This window comes from Ruditapes philippinarum, unplaced genomic scaffold (assembly GCF_026571515.1).
Source record: "Ruditapes philippinarum isolate M1 unplaced genomic scaffold, ASM2657151v2 ctg5231_1_1_1_1, whole genome shotgun sequence".
Taxonomy (NCBI): Eukaryota; Metazoa; Mollusca; class Bivalvia; order Venerida; family Veneridae; genus Ruditapes; species Ruditapes philippinarum.
The window spans coordinates 44815-63802 of record NW_026861062.1 but is presented as its reverse complement, the minus strand read 5'-3'; the positions used below and the strand labels follow the sequence as shown (position 1 = coordinate 63802).

The following is an 18988-nucleotide window of genomic DNA, read 5'->3' as shown; positions in this document are numbered from 1 at the left end:
GAAACATATAAGTCTTAACTTTAAAGTTTTATTCATAATTGTTGAGAAATACAAACTGAGGAAGTTTGTTCTATTTTGTTATAATAACGTATTTGTTTGTGAAAGGTATAAAATAAGGAGAAATAAAGAATCCTAAAAGAACGTATAAAACGACAAAATTGAAAATGTTGCAGGCTAGGTTTGATTGAGCCAGTTCATGGACGTTAATGGAATATGCGAGTTACCGTCAACGCCACATAGCACCAGCTTAAGCAGTATTCAACATTTAATATGAACGGGAAAATTTGGAATTATAAATCATTTTTATGTATATTTTAAAGCCCTTTTTAATTAAGTCATGTTAAATGTTTGAGCCAAGAATAAATAATCAGGGAAAACAATAAGATAGATTCAAAACACAAACATATTGTGTCAGTGTTTGCTACATGTTTTCCGAAATTGAAATAGAATTTTCGAATTGTAAATTACAAATTTGAATTTGTACAACACCAGCTAACCCGATTCGATGATATTACTTTTGTTAATCGTAGACCCATTTAAAAAATACGAACAAGCTATCAGATAAACATTTTTGCTCTGATAGTCATGGCGGTTTCTGAATTCCATCAGAAAAATTATGTTTTCTTGATTTTTCTTATTTGAGTAAAATTATTGCTGAATGGTGTCACTTCCTATTTTTTATCCTATAAAGAATCATTTCGGTTTGTTGAGGCATGATTAATTTCAGTTAGTGTCTCTTATAACCTTAGAAGACATCTAAAAAAATTTCAAGAATATTGGCCCTTAGAAGAAGAATCGGCTAGAAAATGAGTCAAATCGGCCCTTTGTATTTCTATTAATAAGCCAAATAGGTCATTGGAATGTCTAGTGTGCTCCAATTGAAGTCACATCGGCTTTAGAAAAAAATGTTTTAAAATTATGATTTGTTGTATCATTCTATTTGTTGACTTTAATATACTTAATCAGCCATTTAAACGGAATGGAAGGAAAAATATTTATATCATGTAAACAACGTCAATGGAAGACACATTAATTACCAAGGAAAACCTTAGAAAAAATGGATGTTTTGGACGGTAGTTTGCACTTGACAATCTTTTCCTTCATTTAAAGAATGCAAGCCTCATCATTAATAGACTTAGCGGTATGTTATCATTTCTTACTTGTATATGGCATTTCATATTTTCGAGTAAAAAAAGTTCACTCTTGTAAATAAAATAAATCCATGAAAGTGGACGGAAACATTAATTTGAAAAATATGTTCATTAAGTTGAATCAGAGAATATCTATAGTTCACATTTCAAAGAAGAAAGAATAAAAATAAGATTTATGTAATCAGAACTCTTTGATCCTTGTATAAATCAAGTATTTCCACGACGTAATGTATATGTATATCACATCCATCTATGTTATAAAGTTCACTTATTAGATATTCTTATCTCACATAAAGCTGTTGTACAGCTTCACAAAACTATCCCAATCATAACAACATATTTAGCTTTTTAATTACAAACCTCAGTTTATTTAAATATTGTCGTTTTGAGCTGGAACGTTTCAAGAACTTTAATTTTTCCTAACTATACTATATGAATTATATGAATTTTAACCACTCACCTTTTGTAATTACTTTCAGGTCTATATAATTATCTTTAAAATCATGTTGACACAAAACGTGATAGAAATATACACTGTAACTTTCGTGTCATGGTTGACTCCCCTTTTCCTCCTTATAGCCCTTTTCCTTTTAATCCCCATATGAGTGCGTTTAAATTTTTTTTTATTTCACCAATAACGTGTCCCTCTCCTCCTTTCGCCGCCCTTATGCACACTTCAGGTTTTGGTTGGGTACCTTCTAGGTGCCCTGCTGTGGAAGCCCGGGTGTGTCGGGGCAGCGTCCTGTGAACGACGGTGCCTTTGCCTTGTTGATCATTATTCTCGTTTTTTCTGTACGAAATTTGCTGTGGTCATAGTATTATTTTTACAATAGGTTTATCTCTTACATTTGGTTTGTAAATCATGGTCATGCAACTACATAGTTAGGTAAAGAAGCAGACGCTTGTTTTAGTTGAGTCTATTATGTTTTTAGGGGATGAGTTGTCATACACAAATTACAATTTATATGCATTTATAATTTTGCAATGATTTTTATTATTTTAAATGCTTCTGGGATTGTTTTCTTAAATTATTTGTAAATAAAATTGCTATATTACCGATTAAAGGCGTAATTTTAATGACCATATGAAATTAGTTCAATTGATCACGTGATTGTTTCAGCCAATGGAAAAACATCTACATAGCCGGGCAGTTAATTCTCATGATATAGCCAATAAACTTTGAATTGGAATTTTGATTTCATATTATATTTTTGGTAGAAGAACGGCCAGGCATTTTCGTATCGTCACGTGATTATCCAAAGCACCACCGCGACTTAGCGCGGAAATTATAAATATAGGTAACCTGGGCGCGTCGCATAAAACAGGAAATACATTTTTATATCTTTTTGTAATAAATATTTACAAAGCGTATCTTTTGGATTTTATTGGGTCAATCAATAACAAAAAAAGATGATTTATTTTTGTAAATAAAAAATATTTTTTTTAATCTGTGACTATGATTACCTTTAATGTTTAAGAAAGGTTTTTAATGCTCTTCAAGATAATAATATTATTAATAATAATAATAAACGAAACAAAAAAAAAACAAACAAACAAAAAACGATAGTGTCCGTGTAAGCTATGTTTTTATTGTTGATATTTCTATTTCTGTGGGTTTGCACGATTTTCATATGTTCTGTTCAGTGGAAGATGTATATCTTTTTTGTGTTTATGTTTTAGGCAGTAAATTGGTCGTGCATTGTTTTTTTTCATATTTGATTTCCTTGAAATCATTTGTCTCATCTGAAGGCATGCAACTTTAATATAATGATACATTTATCAAATTCCATGAACATGTTTAAAACTATAAACTCTGATGACATGTTTGTTCATTTTACATTACACATTTCATGCAGCAAGCATAAAAAGTCTTCACAGAAGTAAGTATGCAATCGTACCTATATTACATACGAAAATATGATATATTTTTCTTGTTACGTAACAAAGCAAGAAAAATGGAATATCCTCGAATTCTATTCGAAACAACATGTAATATGATACTTATTTTTTCTCTTTAAAGAGAAGTTTTTTTTTCAAGCGAATATTAACAATACGCTATAATTAAATATTATAGTATATGAAGGTTTGAAAAAATGGTTCAGTTGTACTAAATTTTGTCTGGTCTGTGTTGATAAGATACGTGTTTCAAGAACACAAAACGAAAACGTGCATAATCATAAAATGGTAACTGTCTAATTATCAGCTGATATGACGTTCTCAACATGAGGGAAATTGAAAATGTCACAGGAAGTGAAACTAACTCGTTAATATTCATAAATGTATTCTAATTGTTCTTTTAACATAAGCTTAAGATAAATCAGTTAAGTTATTTTAGCAGCACAATTCATATGTGATGTTATATAATGACAAAAACTTCTGAGAAATCATTTTTTACAAGGAAATGATTACTTAAATAAGTAATAAATGACTAAGTAAGAAATATCAAGCATTTAGAAGAAATCACGACATCACCATTACCGTTCTATATTTGTTTAAATAACACGCATTTGATTAAAAAACTTAGTCAGAAAATGCTATTTTGTGCTTTTTGAATTCCATGCTAGATGATAAACACAAGGGACGCCAATTAAATTTTGGTGAAATAATTAACATAAAAGTAATTAGTTAAAAACGTTTTCGTTAGTAAATTGCATCATCTTTATCAGCGTCTTGGCACTGAAAAAAGCGATCAATATGTATATTTTTATTGGGTTTTACTTCGCTATGACGACTTTCTGACTTTACTGGTGGCAGAAGACCTCAGGAGCTCCGAGCGGGCATCTGAGAAGAGAACCACCGACGTTCTGTAAGCTAGCTGAAAAGTTCCTCTCATGAAAGTTCCACAGTGATGAGGCGCAAGTCAGCTAAATATTTTATAAACAGTTTTGGAACACAGAATATAACTAGGGTGAAAAACAATGTAAATCTTTGGTAAATATTGCAGATTTTACTATTTTATCAACACGTTCATGTATGTTATCAATGTCATTATACATAATATTATAGTTTAATTTACACCTATACACTCACTTAAATATATAAAGAAGAATTATGATTGTGCATTATGGGGAAATGAGGTGTACATAGAAACACACTAACAAATTAAAATGCCATGATTAGGTAAAAATGATCATTAATCCTTAGCCTGGTTAACCCATGCGATCCCTGCAGACCAAGATCAGTTTATCTGTGTCACTGTTCGCTATTCTGAAATTCTGCCTAAAATGTTAAATGTTTTAGTCAAGCATGTTTATTTGAAATATCCAGTGCTGTAACGGCTTTATAACCTTTAATGCAAGTATTCTAGTTTTTCTATGGTGTTATTTAACACATATTAACTGTTGAATATGTCATTGCGTTTACTTAATTCAATATACCTTGTCAAATAAGCACTCGTTACCTTCATGTATTGATATGTGTTTGTTATAACGATCATTTTCATAATATAATTTGTTTAATTCCCATATTCATCCTATGAATTAAAAACTTAACCCTGCATATCATTAAGAGCATCTATATGGTTATTATTTGAATGATTTAGAATCCCATTTTTCTCGTCATCATCATCTGATGATTCGTCAACGCCTTGCATTTTGTAGTACCGTTTCACCACGGCTTTCCAATCAATTGCGTCTTCTAACCTCTGAGGTCCATGATGACTCCGTACCATTCCGGCTACACCTGAAATGATATGGTGTCTTGTAATGATTTTAAAAAGGGAGCGATTTTAGACTATGACGTCTATTTAAGATATCCGTCTTTTTAAGTTATCCGTAAAAAGGTGCATAATCAGAAATGTAGAAAATCCTTTTCGTGTATTTCATTAAGTTTTCTTTGCAAATATTATATTAGGCATGTCTTTAGTTTAACGAAAAAAAATATTGCAGATTGTGGCCCATTGAAGATAAAATTCTTTGCGAAAAAAACACCTTTATTTTTGCGCTAAACAATTTTGCACAAAAGTAACAGTTTCGCAAGAAAACCTAATAATTAAAAGTATATTTAACATCAAGATAATTTCCGAAGAAATTCCACCATAACGATATATGATGTAACATTGATTTTCTGTTATTTGAGAATATTTATGACATCGTTGTGCCACTTTTTCTTTTCCTATAAGATAAATATTCGGCGCTCTCATGCGTGACTTACATCATAATGGGAATTTTATACAAAAATGACACCACATCTACAAATTTTGGATAGTATCGTCATCATTAATATCACGTGTCAGAGACCATTTTATCTAAAATTTCTCTACATACTTTATAATGATTACAAATGTTGTAATTTCTTGGTATTTCTTTTGTAGTTATATTCAAGCACAAAATACAAGAAGTACTGTTTGTTGACTTATAAATGAAAAGCATAAAATGTGCTTGTATTGATTTTTTCTATTTAAAGGAACATTAATCCTTAGAAATCAAATAAATACATGTATATTTTATCTTTCTGAAGAAAGGGCAAACATGAATTTTCTATGACGTTTTGATTATGGATTTAGAACATTATAGATGCTTAGTCAACAGTGCCAAATGTGAAATAATTTCTAATAAATGTAGCTAAATGTAATAAAAGTGGTATTTAGACTCCCATACAAAATATTGAATCACAATAACTGTTCTAATTATTAGAACGCAAGTGAAGAAAAAATGGCTCAGCGGCGTATAACAGAACATCAAAAAAGAAAAAAGGTTTGCCACATTCATTCTTCTGTTACTAGGTGAAATTTCGTCATGTTATGATATATGATAATCAATTAGATTATACGTGATTGTTCACGTTAGTAAAATTACAATAACATTGTCAGCTCTTGTGAACGTGTTTCACATTCATATATCAATAATAATAACTAAATTAATCGAATCATTTGTAAGAGATAGGAGATAATACTAATTCAGTCTCAATGAGACTAAAGTATAAATAACGACATTAAAACAACACGATGATATATCTGATATCATACCATCTGGAGTGATTTTTGCACTGCGACGTCTTCGGATTGTTTGGAGCCAGACGGCAGAAGAATTCGCTAGAATGTCCATCGATCTTGTATCAGACAGAGCATCAATATCATCCTCCTCGTTGATGTAGGCTTGTGCTTGAGCACTACATAATTTACCTGTAAATATCATTATATGTTATATCAATGAATATTATATTATTTAACTCTGTGATCCTAATTATTATTTCTATATATATTTATTCATTCATATTTATATATTTATATTCTATCTAAAATAATTATTCTTTATTGCTTGTTTTGAGAGATTTTTTTTTGCAAATATAATCGTATAAAGCACAATATTTTGTTATCAAGTGATTTTATTATGAAAACTAACAAAGTGTGGTAAGAGAATGTTTATTTTAAGAAATTACGGAATAGTTTGTTATGATTGATTGACTGTAAATCTGAATATGCAACATAATTTGTATCTGTATTATTCTATTCGAAAAATGAAAAAAATCTGCATTTAGATACAAATGATATAGTACACTTTTAAACAAATAGTTTGTTTCTGTATTATTTATAAATATGTCTTTTATTTACCTTTATGTCTGTACGCTAGTCTGATATACTGAAATAGTTTTGTAAAAAGGTTTAAGGGCGAAGGTGTTGCCGATGTTTTGTTCATATTGCGGATAAGTTTCGCTCTCCCGAATTTCCACTCAGTGTCTGACTGTTGCTGAATCCTTTGGTAAGTGTCTGACATCATAGCAATTAACAGATTTATCAGCACAATCAACGTTACCATCATGTATGTCCCGAACACTATCTTTACAAGGGAAACAACCCATATAGGACTGCGATATAGTGATGGAAGATTATCCGGGTCTACCAATCCAAACAATGAGAATAATAGCAGTTCGAAAACATCTAGTGGAGTTATATATGGAGTTTCTAGACCTGCTCCATCTCCGTCACCGAGAGCAGGATCAGGTTCGGTTGGTTTAAACACAGGCTGATAGATTGATGTCAGGTGAAGCGTAAATCCAGTCATGAATATAACTAACACGACAAGAAATCTTGTTAAATCCTTTAACAAATCACGAATAATGATTGCCCATGGTCCGAACAGGTGATGGAATGACAGGAAGTCCAACAATTGTACAAAACATAACAATAAAGCCCATGCAAAAATATGATTACGAATGAATATGGCCACAAGCCTGTCATTCTCTTCGAATGCAAATGCAATAACATGTATGGCTATGGCCACTGCACTCATTATAAGAATAATTGCTTTAATATATCCAAGTCCGTCACGATCACCCGGATTCGTCAATTCTGAAACTAGCAATCCAGACAACCATGCTAGTAAAACCCATTCATACCAGTGTGGTATCAACGACCCTGACTCCCAGATGGGCACTAGTGGATATACTATTGTTATTGAGATAAGTAACATCAGGTAGAGGTGTGATACTAAATATGACATAAATTTTATAATCGGAACTTTGTTAAAACGCTGTCTTAATGGAAGAGAAAACAATATCCAAACCATTGGCAGGAACAGGAAACCACAAAATAGCATAAGTATTTTCCATGTAGCCCAATTCAGATTGCCCATCCAAATATCTGAAAGATATTTCTGCACAGCTGGATGTGCAACAACAAGTTTTTGTTCATTTTCCATTAAGACGTCAAGAAATGGAGTTCCATTACAGTCCACTGCTTTCAGAAGCGTTGCTGGACTGTTAGTGCTTGTAGCAGTTGAAAGAAGATCGGTTGCCATATTTTCACAATAATCACCCGCAGCAGTTAAATCACGTGCTCTTTCTTTTTCTTTTCCAGCAAGAACACGAAAGTTTTGTGACAGCTTGGCAGCAGTATCCACTGGGGCAGGAGACAGTACGATAAATTCTTCAATACATTTGTCATTGTTCTGCTTACCACAACTCATCAAATCAAACACGAACTGTAATCGTACATTAAAATGTCGTAAGCATTACGTAGCTAGAAAACATTTTTTCTTAAAGTGTCTATAATTCATAACAGTATGAGTAATCAATTAGTTGATAAGGTGAAATGGGACATTAATATTTAAAAAGTGGAATCTACAAAAAAGACCAGCAATGAAAAGGCTAAAGTATAATCGAACTTAAAACAAAGTTATTTATTTCATGTTCAACACGTTCTGTAGTATGCGCTTCACAATACCATTAGTTTGAATCCATTTACATTTTAGAAAATGTTGTTGTTTTTTAAAAGAAAAAAGAAAAGAAAAAAATGACGTGAAATACTTATACACCACTTCTAATCCTAATTACGTTAAGTGTTATATTTTACCTTTTTATCGTCCATAAGTCTTTGAGTACTATGGTCTTTCTGCATCAAATAACTGAGTACATCAAAATGAGAGAATGATGCCGCATAACATATGGGAACTTTGCCATCCTTAGTCTCATGCTTTGTTGAAGCACCGCTTTCTACCAAGTATTTCACTACATTAAGATATCCCGCTTTTGCTGCAAAGTGCAAACTTGTCCATCCATTCTGTAAGGGAAAAAATTCAAATACAAGTCATTTTGTGATCGGAATTGGGTATTCGGCAGCATAATTTAATAAGATTGAAGTATTCAAGACGCATTTATATGCATAGCTTAGTTCTTTATGATTATTATTTACAATATGATTGCAATTTGACAGAATCTATCACTTCCGTAATTAAATCATTTTCTTCAGCATCTAAAACATTAATCTATTGCCACACATGCATTTTGCCGTCGTGTAACATAACCACAGTAATAGCAAAAATAGTCCAAGTATTGGGCATTTGAAGAAGGTTTTTTTTCAAACTTTTTTTTTTTAATTTTTAAATTTAAAAGGGGATCCATTTACAGATCATATAATTCAATATGGTAATTACACGTCAACAAGTAAAACCATTTCAAATGCATAATGATAAGAAATTAGGCTTTTCCCAAATATGTCTTTGTTTTGTATATGAGTTATATAATTAATGAATAACAATTATTTCTTATATAAGCCATACCTTATCAGAAGCATTTATGTCAGCTCCCTGTCCCACTAATAAAGTGACCATGTCTAGGTGACCATTGGCCGCGGCCAGCATAATGCCGGTCCGTCCCCGTTTGTCCTTTACATGAATCATTGCTGTAGATTTACTCAACAACAGACTAACCACGTGAACATGTCCACTCTGTGCAGCCAGATGGAGGGATGTAGAACCCTGATACAGAAGACACCATGTTTATATCTCTACATATATTTTGAGGTCTAAAGATTTTATTCTATACTTTCTGATAAAAACGACATAAAATAATGTTGGCAGCTCATAAATAACAAATAATACATTTATTTTCAAATACCAGTGATATAGGATGTGTTAAAATGGCCAAATCTAAACGTATGTATGTTTTGCAAGTTACATTGTTTTGCAAGTTACGACTATTTAAAAGTGATTTCTTTAATTTAATGTTGTAGCTGACTTATGTCATTGTTGTAAAAAATCTGTCTTAAATATAATATAATCATAGTTTATATAACGACACTATACCTGTATCATTGTTACTGTGTCTGCCTGAACACCAGGACAATTTAGAAGAAGGCGTACCAAACCTTCGTGGCCAGATTTCGCTGCAAGATGTAAAGGCACCAATCCATACTGTAACAACAAGCATGCAACATCTTAGTTATATACACATCATACTAATATATCCCATTTGTTAAATTTATTGAAATCACAATATTTTCTTTGATACTGAAAATTAATTAATAAAACAACAGAAATGAAATATGGAATAAACTTTTAACTAGACAGAAAACGTTTCCTTCGAGTTTGATGTATGAGGCATACACGGTGGTTTTCAAGTGTGTCTTTTAAGAAGCATGTAATTTTTACAGTAGAGTTTCAAATTTAATTCTAATCTAAGGTAAACATTATTGCCTTTAATTGACATTCACGATAACAAAGATCGAATAAAAAAACAATATTATATGAAAATTGCAGATTGAGTTCGACTGAGCCTATTCATAAGAGATAATGGAAAAAATTGCAACTTCTCTCACACTCTCTAGCACCGGCTTTTATTTTTATTATTATGCAGTATTTATGGGTGCAAAGGTCTTAAATGATACACCTTAAATTCATGAAAAACTCTTTTTTAAATCAAATTTTGATGGCAAACAGTAGTAATATATTTGAAATGCATTTTCTTTCTAATACGTTGTTTCACTATGTAAAGGTAGTTTAAACAAGACACAAATTAAAATGTAGAAATAATTTACAAAATTACATTATGTACTTAAGTATTAAATGTGAGTTATATGTTTACATTTCATTCATATTGATGATTACCAAACAGTGTTAATCTTGGACCTCAAAATGATAGCTTTAACAAGGTATACAATAAGCTAATATTTTAGTTTTTATAGAGTTTTGATTGTTGTGTTAAACATATACATATATAATCAATTTAATAATAAAAATGCAATACATATTTTTGTGAACGAATGAATAAACTTCAAAAATCATTTCTAGTTAAGCAAATACAAACATATAAAATTAACAGAAATATAACTTAAGTCATCAAAAACATGTGGAAATCAATTACTTGAAATTTTCTAAGAAAAAATAAACTATGTTTTCTGAAGAAGAATGGAAATGAATGTTTAAAATGGTTAATTTAGTTAATCGGACTCTAAAAGTATCTGCTTCTAATGTAAAGTGCCTTAAGTTCCTAACAAGTCTTTCTCAATGACATTAAAACTTAGTAATGTAAGTGCTACATTTCATGTGAAAGCAACACATTCAAATTTTGGAAAAAACAAACTTTCAACCTTTTGTTAAACAAAATTCGTAGGAAATAAGATACTGAAAATTAATGTTAATACAAAAAATAATGTGTTGTAAACTTCAATAGAAAGAAAACAAAACTGTCAAATAAAAATATGCATAGCTTAATTCAATTCCACCCTTTCAACATATTTGGAGATAAAATTTGCGAATGAAATTCAAGCACATAATCTATGAAATAAAAATTCACATCGAATAATCTGGTATCAAAACAATAAAATCCCCGAAAATAAAATAATGCACACCACACAATATAAAAAGTGTACAAACATCCCAAGGCATTTAATCTTTCTTATAATTTAAAATTTGCTTTGTGATTGTTCTGAGCGAAAAAGCAAACTGCAAACGGCAAAATGTGGTAAATCCTTATATCATTTCTTAATAAGCTATATGTGCACATCCGTACCTCTCCAAGTGCCCCAATAAATCGTTTCTTTACACCAAACCAGCCTCTCTTTCCCTGATTTTTCATTTCATAAACATTTGTTAATAAATGATTCAATTAACAGTAAACAAATGAAAAATGGGATAGAGACAAACATAATATTGAGCCGTGTCACGACAAAACCAACATAATGGGTTTGCGACCAGCATGGATCCAGACCAGCCTGCGCATCCGCGCAGTCTGATCAGGATCCATGCTGTTCGCTTACAGATCCTATTACAAGTAAAGAAACTGATAGCGAACAGTATGGATCCTGATCAGACTGCGCGGATGCACAGGCTGGTCTGGATCCATGCTGGTCGCAAACGCATTATGTTGGTTTTGTCATGACGCGGCTCATATGATATTTTTTTTCCACATGACAGGTGATATTTTCTAAGCTAATAATTTAGATGTCAAATTTCATTGTTTTTTTCTGGACATCCTAATATAAAGATAGTTGTAAAAGTAAAGTTTGAAACAACTCACTTCAGTAGTCAGATCTTTAATCCCCGTGTCACCGCCTCCAGGAGGATCGGACTTAATTGTAGCCGGTACAGTAATTAACATCTCACGGATAAAGTCGACCTGGCCATAACTGGCTGCTACATGCAGCGCTGTTAACCCGGTCTGAAAGATTATATGAATAATGATTAAGTGTAAATTTATTATTGAAGTAGGAATTTCATGAAATAATAAAATAGTGAAATGATAGAAACCTTAACCAGACAAAATGACAAAAATCGACCTTTCAGTCTTTCGCCGAATTTTTTTTTTCAAGACAACATGGCAGGTCTTTGCATATAATACACAAACTTCTCATTTTTGCTTTGTGCTATCAATTTTAACTTACAAGTTAATATGTCGTATAAGAAAATAATCAAAATTGATAAAGAATGCACATTTTTTTTACCTTTCTGCTAGGGGTCCTAAGAGACAATTTCCCTTTCAATGCTTCCATTATTTGGATATGACCATGTTTGGCAGCTAGATGCAATGCAGTATTGCCATCCTAGAAGACAAACAATAAAGTAATGTAATCCACAGATAATAAAACACGGAGATATATGAACAAAATACGAATAACTGTAAAAATGTTTACTAAAGCATATTTTTAGGATAGATACATCCGCTTGTCATTATTGAAACAATCTATGTTTATATTTTTTAAAATGACATTACATAAAATAGCATCTTGTAACATTTCAACCGGAAACAAAACAGAACGGTTACCCCATTTTCCTCCTTTGGATTGGCCCCAGCCTCAAGAAGCGCGCCAACAACTTCAGTATAACCCCCTTCTGCTGCCATATGCAACGCTGTTGAATCATTTGTCTAAAAGTTAAAATAATAACATATTTAAGTGTAATATGAGTGGTATGGTAACCATCTATCAGTAAAGATCATTATAAATTCAAATACTAGTTAGTATATTAATTTCACGTATTGCAAACGAAGAAACATTGTTGCTATTCTACGTATTTGTGCTTGAATTGATAGAAAGTCATACTTTTAATTTTAATGATTATTAATCACATGTATATCTTCTAATAACTGCATGTCTATCTTATCAATTAATGTCATTTGATTTAAATTTTTCATTCCTTCTTCAATGATGTTTGCTCAATTTTCACTAATCCGTAATTAAAAAACACAAATTTAAACAACATGATAAAGAATGTACTTATTGTAAAATTATTTATTTGAATCTATTTGAAACAATTTGCTTTTGTTTCTGCTCCTCTCCAGAGTTGTTCAAATCATATACACATTAATACGTAGAATGTCATATACTATCCTTCAAATACCGATGTTATTTAAAATGTATTGCTGTACTACAATTTGACACACTATGCCATGACTTATTAATTTAGGTTAACTTTTAGAAGACTTACCCTGTTTCTTGTAGAAGTAACAACCGATTTATTAAACTTCATCAATTCCTTGATCACACAGACACTTCCTTTTGCTGCAGCTATATGTGCTATTGTCATCCCATTCTGTGTTTCAGAAATATATAATACAGAGTATCATGAAAATATTTCATTGACAGCTTTTTATATTTTATAAACTATATAAAACAGAAATGTATTCTGTAATCTGCCCATAAACACGTTAACAGTGATCACATTTAAGGTCCATTATGCCTCAGATATGCTATCATTTTTATTTCTCAAAATATTTCTTATGTTGGTGTCTACAGTTTCCACAATAATATTCATTTGCCATATAGATGAACTATCTGCTACTCTGTTGGCAATGGGTATAATCATAGTGAATGAGTATTTTGTATGGAAGTCTACTACTTTAACGATATATCTCACACATTCAGCGCAACTTTCTTCCGTTTTAAAACATCTAATATGCTCTAAATCAATTATTAAACATTGTAAAGTACATGATTGCATTTCTAAAGAATTAAAAATATCAATTTCTGAGGCATAATGTGCCTTAAACATACCGAAGTTAATTGCTTAATGGATTAAATGTTATTGCTTCCTTACTGGCTTATCATATAAATTAAATCTTATCTTATAAATTTCTATATCGCTAAGAAGAAAGTCAATTACCGTGAAACTAGAACTCCGCGAGTCGGATGTGTCGCCTTGTAAACAATATAGTTTAGGAGAAATGGCCAGGACAAAAATGAAATATGAAAATTAACAAAGGGCAATGAGATCTATCATCCTATGAAGTTTCATGTCAATAGCTTTTATACTTGAAGAGAAATGGCCTGGACAAAAATAAAGTATGAAAATTAACAAATGGCAATTACTCAAAAATTAAGAAATGCAGAGTACCGGTTCTTATGCATTGCACTTCTTTTTAATGAGATCTATCATCTTATGAAGTTTTAAGTCCATAGCTTTATACATAAGGAGGAATGGCCTGGACAAAAATTAAAAGTATGAAAATTAACAAAGGGCAATAACTCAAAAAATAAGAAGTGCAGAGTACCGGTTCTTGTACACTGCACTTCGGGTCATTATAAGAAGCATGCATACCAAGTTTGAAGTCAATCCAACTTATAATGACTGACTTATGCTCCGGACAAGCTTAAGGGGACGCCGACAACGACAACGACAACGACGCGAACGACGACGCCGACGCCGACAAAAGTAACCCCTATATGTCGCCTTTTTCAAGGCGACACAAAAACCTTATCTTTAATTTGTTACAAGTTGTACAAGATCATGAAGTTAAATTTCTTGAACTGTGAATAAACGAATGTTTTCTTCATACAGTGAAATACTGAAATTGGTAAATTAAGAATGACAAGTTAAATGTTGATGCTGCACATCAAAGACGCCGCCAAATGATGTGAACAGTCAATCAGCATTGAGAATCGTTCTCTATTACAGTTGAATATCCGAAGCACAAATCATTTTATCTCCATGCTCTTGGTATGTGCTCGTTGTTTTGTTATAAAGTTGCATATTTTGTGAAAAAGTAGAACCGAATCCTAAATTCACACAATAATGCCAGGTCTGAAATACTTAAATGTTTGGGGTTTTTTTGTTTTTGTTTTGTTTGTTTTGGGGTTTACGTCACATCGACAAAGTATAGGTCATATCGCGACGTTCCAGCTTTACTGATGGAGGAAGACCTCAGGTGCCCTTCCGTGCATTATTTCAGGCACGAACGGGTACCTGAGTAGAACCACCGACGTTCCGTAAGCTAGCTGGATAGCTTCCTCACATGTAAGAATCCAAAGTCCCTGTCGGGATTCGAACCCACAGCGGTGAGGGGCAAGTGGTTTGAAGTCAACGACCTTAACCACTCGGCCACGGACGCCCCTTTAAATGTTTGTCTGTTTCGACAAAGACTGAAACGTCTGGTCGAATCAAAATAAATTGGATAAATAAAATTGAAATGATTGGTATACTTAAAATAAATTCAAGACAATATGTGCCGAGAATATACCAATTTAAATATTGGTACGAATTGCATAATGTTCGAAAGATTTTGAGGACAAACTGTTCTGCAGTGATCTCCCCTTACAGGCCGTAGCGTAACCGGTTTGTTGTACTTCCTTAACGGTTGAGTGAGAACCGCCTCTCTGATAGTGGGCGTGGTTTAGGCTTTGTAACTTGTAATTTAATGATTCGACAAGTGATATTGATCAAAGGTGCCCTGGTTCCCTTCTACCCCGTCAACAAATACTAAGTGCTAGCATATGGAGCATTATATCAAATTAAATATGACAATTTAAGGCGGAGCCGAACTTCAACAGAGGTGAAGCAAATGAAGTAAGTGACAGTTGTCACCTCTCTCAACGGTTAAGTTTTAGAACGATCAACTATAGACTGGCTCATTGGCACGTTATTATGTAGATAAAATTAGATAATGATAAAAAGAATATGATATTCAAACATGGCACTATCACTTCAGTTAAACGTTTATTCTAATCCCTTAAAGCTCTGTGACATGTTGTACATCATAAAAGTTATTTTTGTTAGAAAATTTAAAAACAGTGTGATTTTGTTAAAACAAAAAAAAAATACACAAAAATCAAGTCTAAAATTGTCCCTATTGCTGTATGGACAAATACATATCTACTAGCGTCTAATAATTGTTAGCTCCATATGACCGAGTGCCGGTTTTATTTTTATGCACACGGTTGCCGTTTGCAATTTCGTGAACGCTCTGTGTCTTTTGAAATAAATGGAAGGAAATATAAACTAACTGGCAGAAATGTACATCATATTTAGACGATTTGCAAATACAAGGTGTGTGCTTTTTCTGATCAATGTCAATGTCACATTTAGTCATTCATATAATTTATGAAAGTAGATATCAAAGGTGATACTCATTCAGTACCCGGTGTCATGAATATGAAGTGTTCTTAATGTTGATAATAAATTTTAAGTATAAGCGATATTATATATGCACAGGAAATATTACTGTTTATAATCCAAATAAACGTGGAATATTAAAGGAAATTCATCAGTTTCTTAAACACATGCAAATCAATAGAAATTCATTTATTGTGCTGCTAATTTGTTAATTGAGATCTTGTTTAATACTATATTTGAAGGGTGATAATTTTACAAAAATACGTTATAATATACAGAATAAAACGTGACATGTACAAAGAAACTACAGTTAGTACTTTACAAGACAAAGTAACCACTACATACTACGCACGTACATAGGTTTTACAACAACAACTAATTATGCATCACATATATGGCGTGTCCAAGAAAATAGGTAATATATTTTATATCTGTTTCTTAGGGTGTTTGATTTTTAAAGACCATCGGATTACTAGCCATGCAAGTATCTATCTAGGAGTACTGACACTATAGGAAACATTTATCTACTAGCCATTACCTCGTCCTTATAAAATAAAACATATAAATATGTTATAAACACATAATAACTGTAGTGATAAAATACATTATTATTAAGGAAGTATGGTTTATCTGTTAAGTAGAAATTGATTTGTCAAGATGTTAGTAAAATATCTTCATCCTTGCTATGAATGAGACATTGTTTACATGCATTAACTTTCTATCGAGAAATCCACGTTAAAGAGAAATATAAAATCATACATATATTACATAATATCAGCACTAATAAACTTTAGGCTCCATTATTATATCTCTGTTAATCAACGACATAACAAAGTCACGTGATGTATAAAACCCGATGGTATTTAAAAGACAAGAAAACTCGTATGCATATTATGTAAAAAATGTCAATATCCATACCGTATTTGCCATGGTTACAAGCTCTGGTCTGTGTTTGAGAAACAGTTTAACAACATCTGAGTGGTCGTTTTCTGCCGCTAGGTGGAGCGGTGTCTGTACATGCTGTGAATAATACTTGCAAAGCTTAGTTTTTGTCTTGAATAGAAAAATATTTGAGTTATCTATATATACAATGTAGTCATACTGTAAGATAGTTAGAAATCTAATTTACGGCCAAAGTAAATATGTATTGAGCCACACAGTGTCTTACTATGATGAATATTTGATTATCAAGAAATAATTTCAAAATCATTTTTTAACTTGCCAATATAGGAAGAAAAGAAGGTAGAATAATCAATAGAATAATTTACATATTTAAAACTCATTATGAAAATACAAAACAGACATAAATGACTCCGGAATAATTGGTTTGTTGAATCGACTTTACAAGATATAAATAATTTACTTCAACATAATCAAGTTCAATAACTCACAAACACAAATGCACAATGACCAACCAGGGAGCATGTAAAGAGTTTCATAAACGTTTTGGAATAAAACAGATTTATTCAAAAGCTGCTGCTCTTGATTTAAATAATTTATTGGCATCGCAAATAGAATAATTTTATCCCTGTATTCTCTTTAGAATTTCAATTAAATAAAATAATCAATTGAAATGCTTTAAAGACACCCAGCCTTAATTTTTGTATCCTCAACAAAGAATTGTTTATGTCAACAGTCGTCAAGAACAATGCTAACAATTCAGGTAATTTATAAAACAAACACAAACAATTAGGAAGACATATCACCAGGCACATTTTCGTAATGAGCTTTAAGACCATCTGTTGCAACATAATTGAGTTCAAAGGTATAAACTATTACCTCGTCAACGGCATTTGCGTCTGCATTAAACTTGAGTAATGTATTGCAAACTTCCAACCGCCCGTACTGTGCCGCCATATGTAAAGGAGTTTTCTTTGCCTGCGTATGTTTAAAAATAATTGTTAATTGAAAGAATTTTATTGGACGAGTTCCTATTTAAATAAAGAAGCATTAGAATTTAAATTTTATTTAAGTTCTTTCGAAAAGAAATTCATGAATAATTTTTAAATAATTGCAACAATTTGTTCATTATTTGATTAACAATATATGTATAAATCGAAAAATGATTTCAATTAAATACCCATTACGCATGTTATACGTACGATTTTCCGAACTTTAATTAATACTTACGAGAGAAAGTGCGTCTATAGATGCTTTGTGAGTTTGTATAAGAAGTCTGACCAGAGTGTTATACCCATTCTGTGCCGCTAAATGTAGAGGCGTAATACCGGATTTAGATTTGGCATTTACATAAGCTTTATTCCACAACAACATGTCAGCAACTTGATCATGACCATTTTCAGCTGCAAGATGCAACGCAGCTTTACCATGTGCCTGGAATAAGTGTTACACTTTATATTATGTTACCAATGTACATAAATACACTGTGCCAAGCATACATCTTAAAGAGAGGAATTAAATCTAATTTATTTACGACTATCTGTCAAGTTCAGAAATGGTTAAGGCATGTCCTCGAACAAAAGTTTATGACCCTATTCACTATTTACCTCGTCAAATACATCGACTCTTGCATGGTGATTAAGAAGTATCTTAGCGACCTCAAGATGACCTTGTTCACTGGCAACTAGCAATGGTGACCAGCCATTCTGAAAATGAAATGAATACAAATGCAAATAAAATTTATTTAATATAACGAAATGGCAAAGTTGAAACAGTTCTTTTTTTTTGTTGTTTTATCATATTTCTCTTAAAACAGGATCTATTTCAAAAAAAGAAGAAGAAAAAGTAGGGAAAAGAGTAAAAAAAGATAAAAAGGAAACAACATATTTTTAAATT

At 31.7% G+C, this 18988-nt stretch overlaps 1 protein-coding gene across 3 annotated transcripts in view; it reads right to left on the bottom strand.

Annotated features, from left to right (window-relative positions):
• Nucleotides 1-4102: 4102 nt before the first annotated feature.
• Nucleotides 4103-18988, bottom strand: part of LOC132714403 (serine/threonine-protein phosphatase 6 regulatory ankyrin repeat subunit B-like) — a 41607-nt gene continuing 26721 nt past the window's right edge. For 2 of the 3 annotated variants that reach the window (XM_060697288.1, XM_060697287.1), the window contains exons 16-30: nt 18700-18798; nt 18323-18526; nt 17972-18070; nt 17111-17212; nt 13292-13396; nt 12630-12731; nt 12310-12408; nt 11886-12026; nt 11379-11432; nt 9674-9781; nt 9149-9346; nt 8443-8649; nt 6703-8071; nt 6118-6273; nt 4103-4832 (exon numbers count right to left, since the gene is read on the bottom strand). In XM_060697288.1, coding sequence (XP_060553271.1) covers nt 4639-4832; nt 6118-6273; nt 6703-8071; nt 8443-8649; nt 9149-9346; nt 9674-9781; nt 11379-11432; nt 11886-12026; nt 12310-12408; nt 12630-12731; nt 13292-13396; nt 17111-17212; nt 17972-18070; nt 18323-18526; nt 18700-18798 — 3237 coding nt within the window. In that variant the 3' untranslated portion in view covers nt 4103-4638. The remainder of the gene's footprint in view (nt 4833-6117; nt 6274-6702; nt 8072-8442; nt 8650-9148; nt 9347-9673; nt 9782-11378; nt 11433-11885; nt 12027-12309; nt 12409-12629; nt 12732-13291; nt 13397-17110; nt 17213-17971; nt 18071-18322; nt 18527-18699; nt 18799-18988) is intronic. The other variant, XM_060697289.1, reaches the window with a different exon arrangement.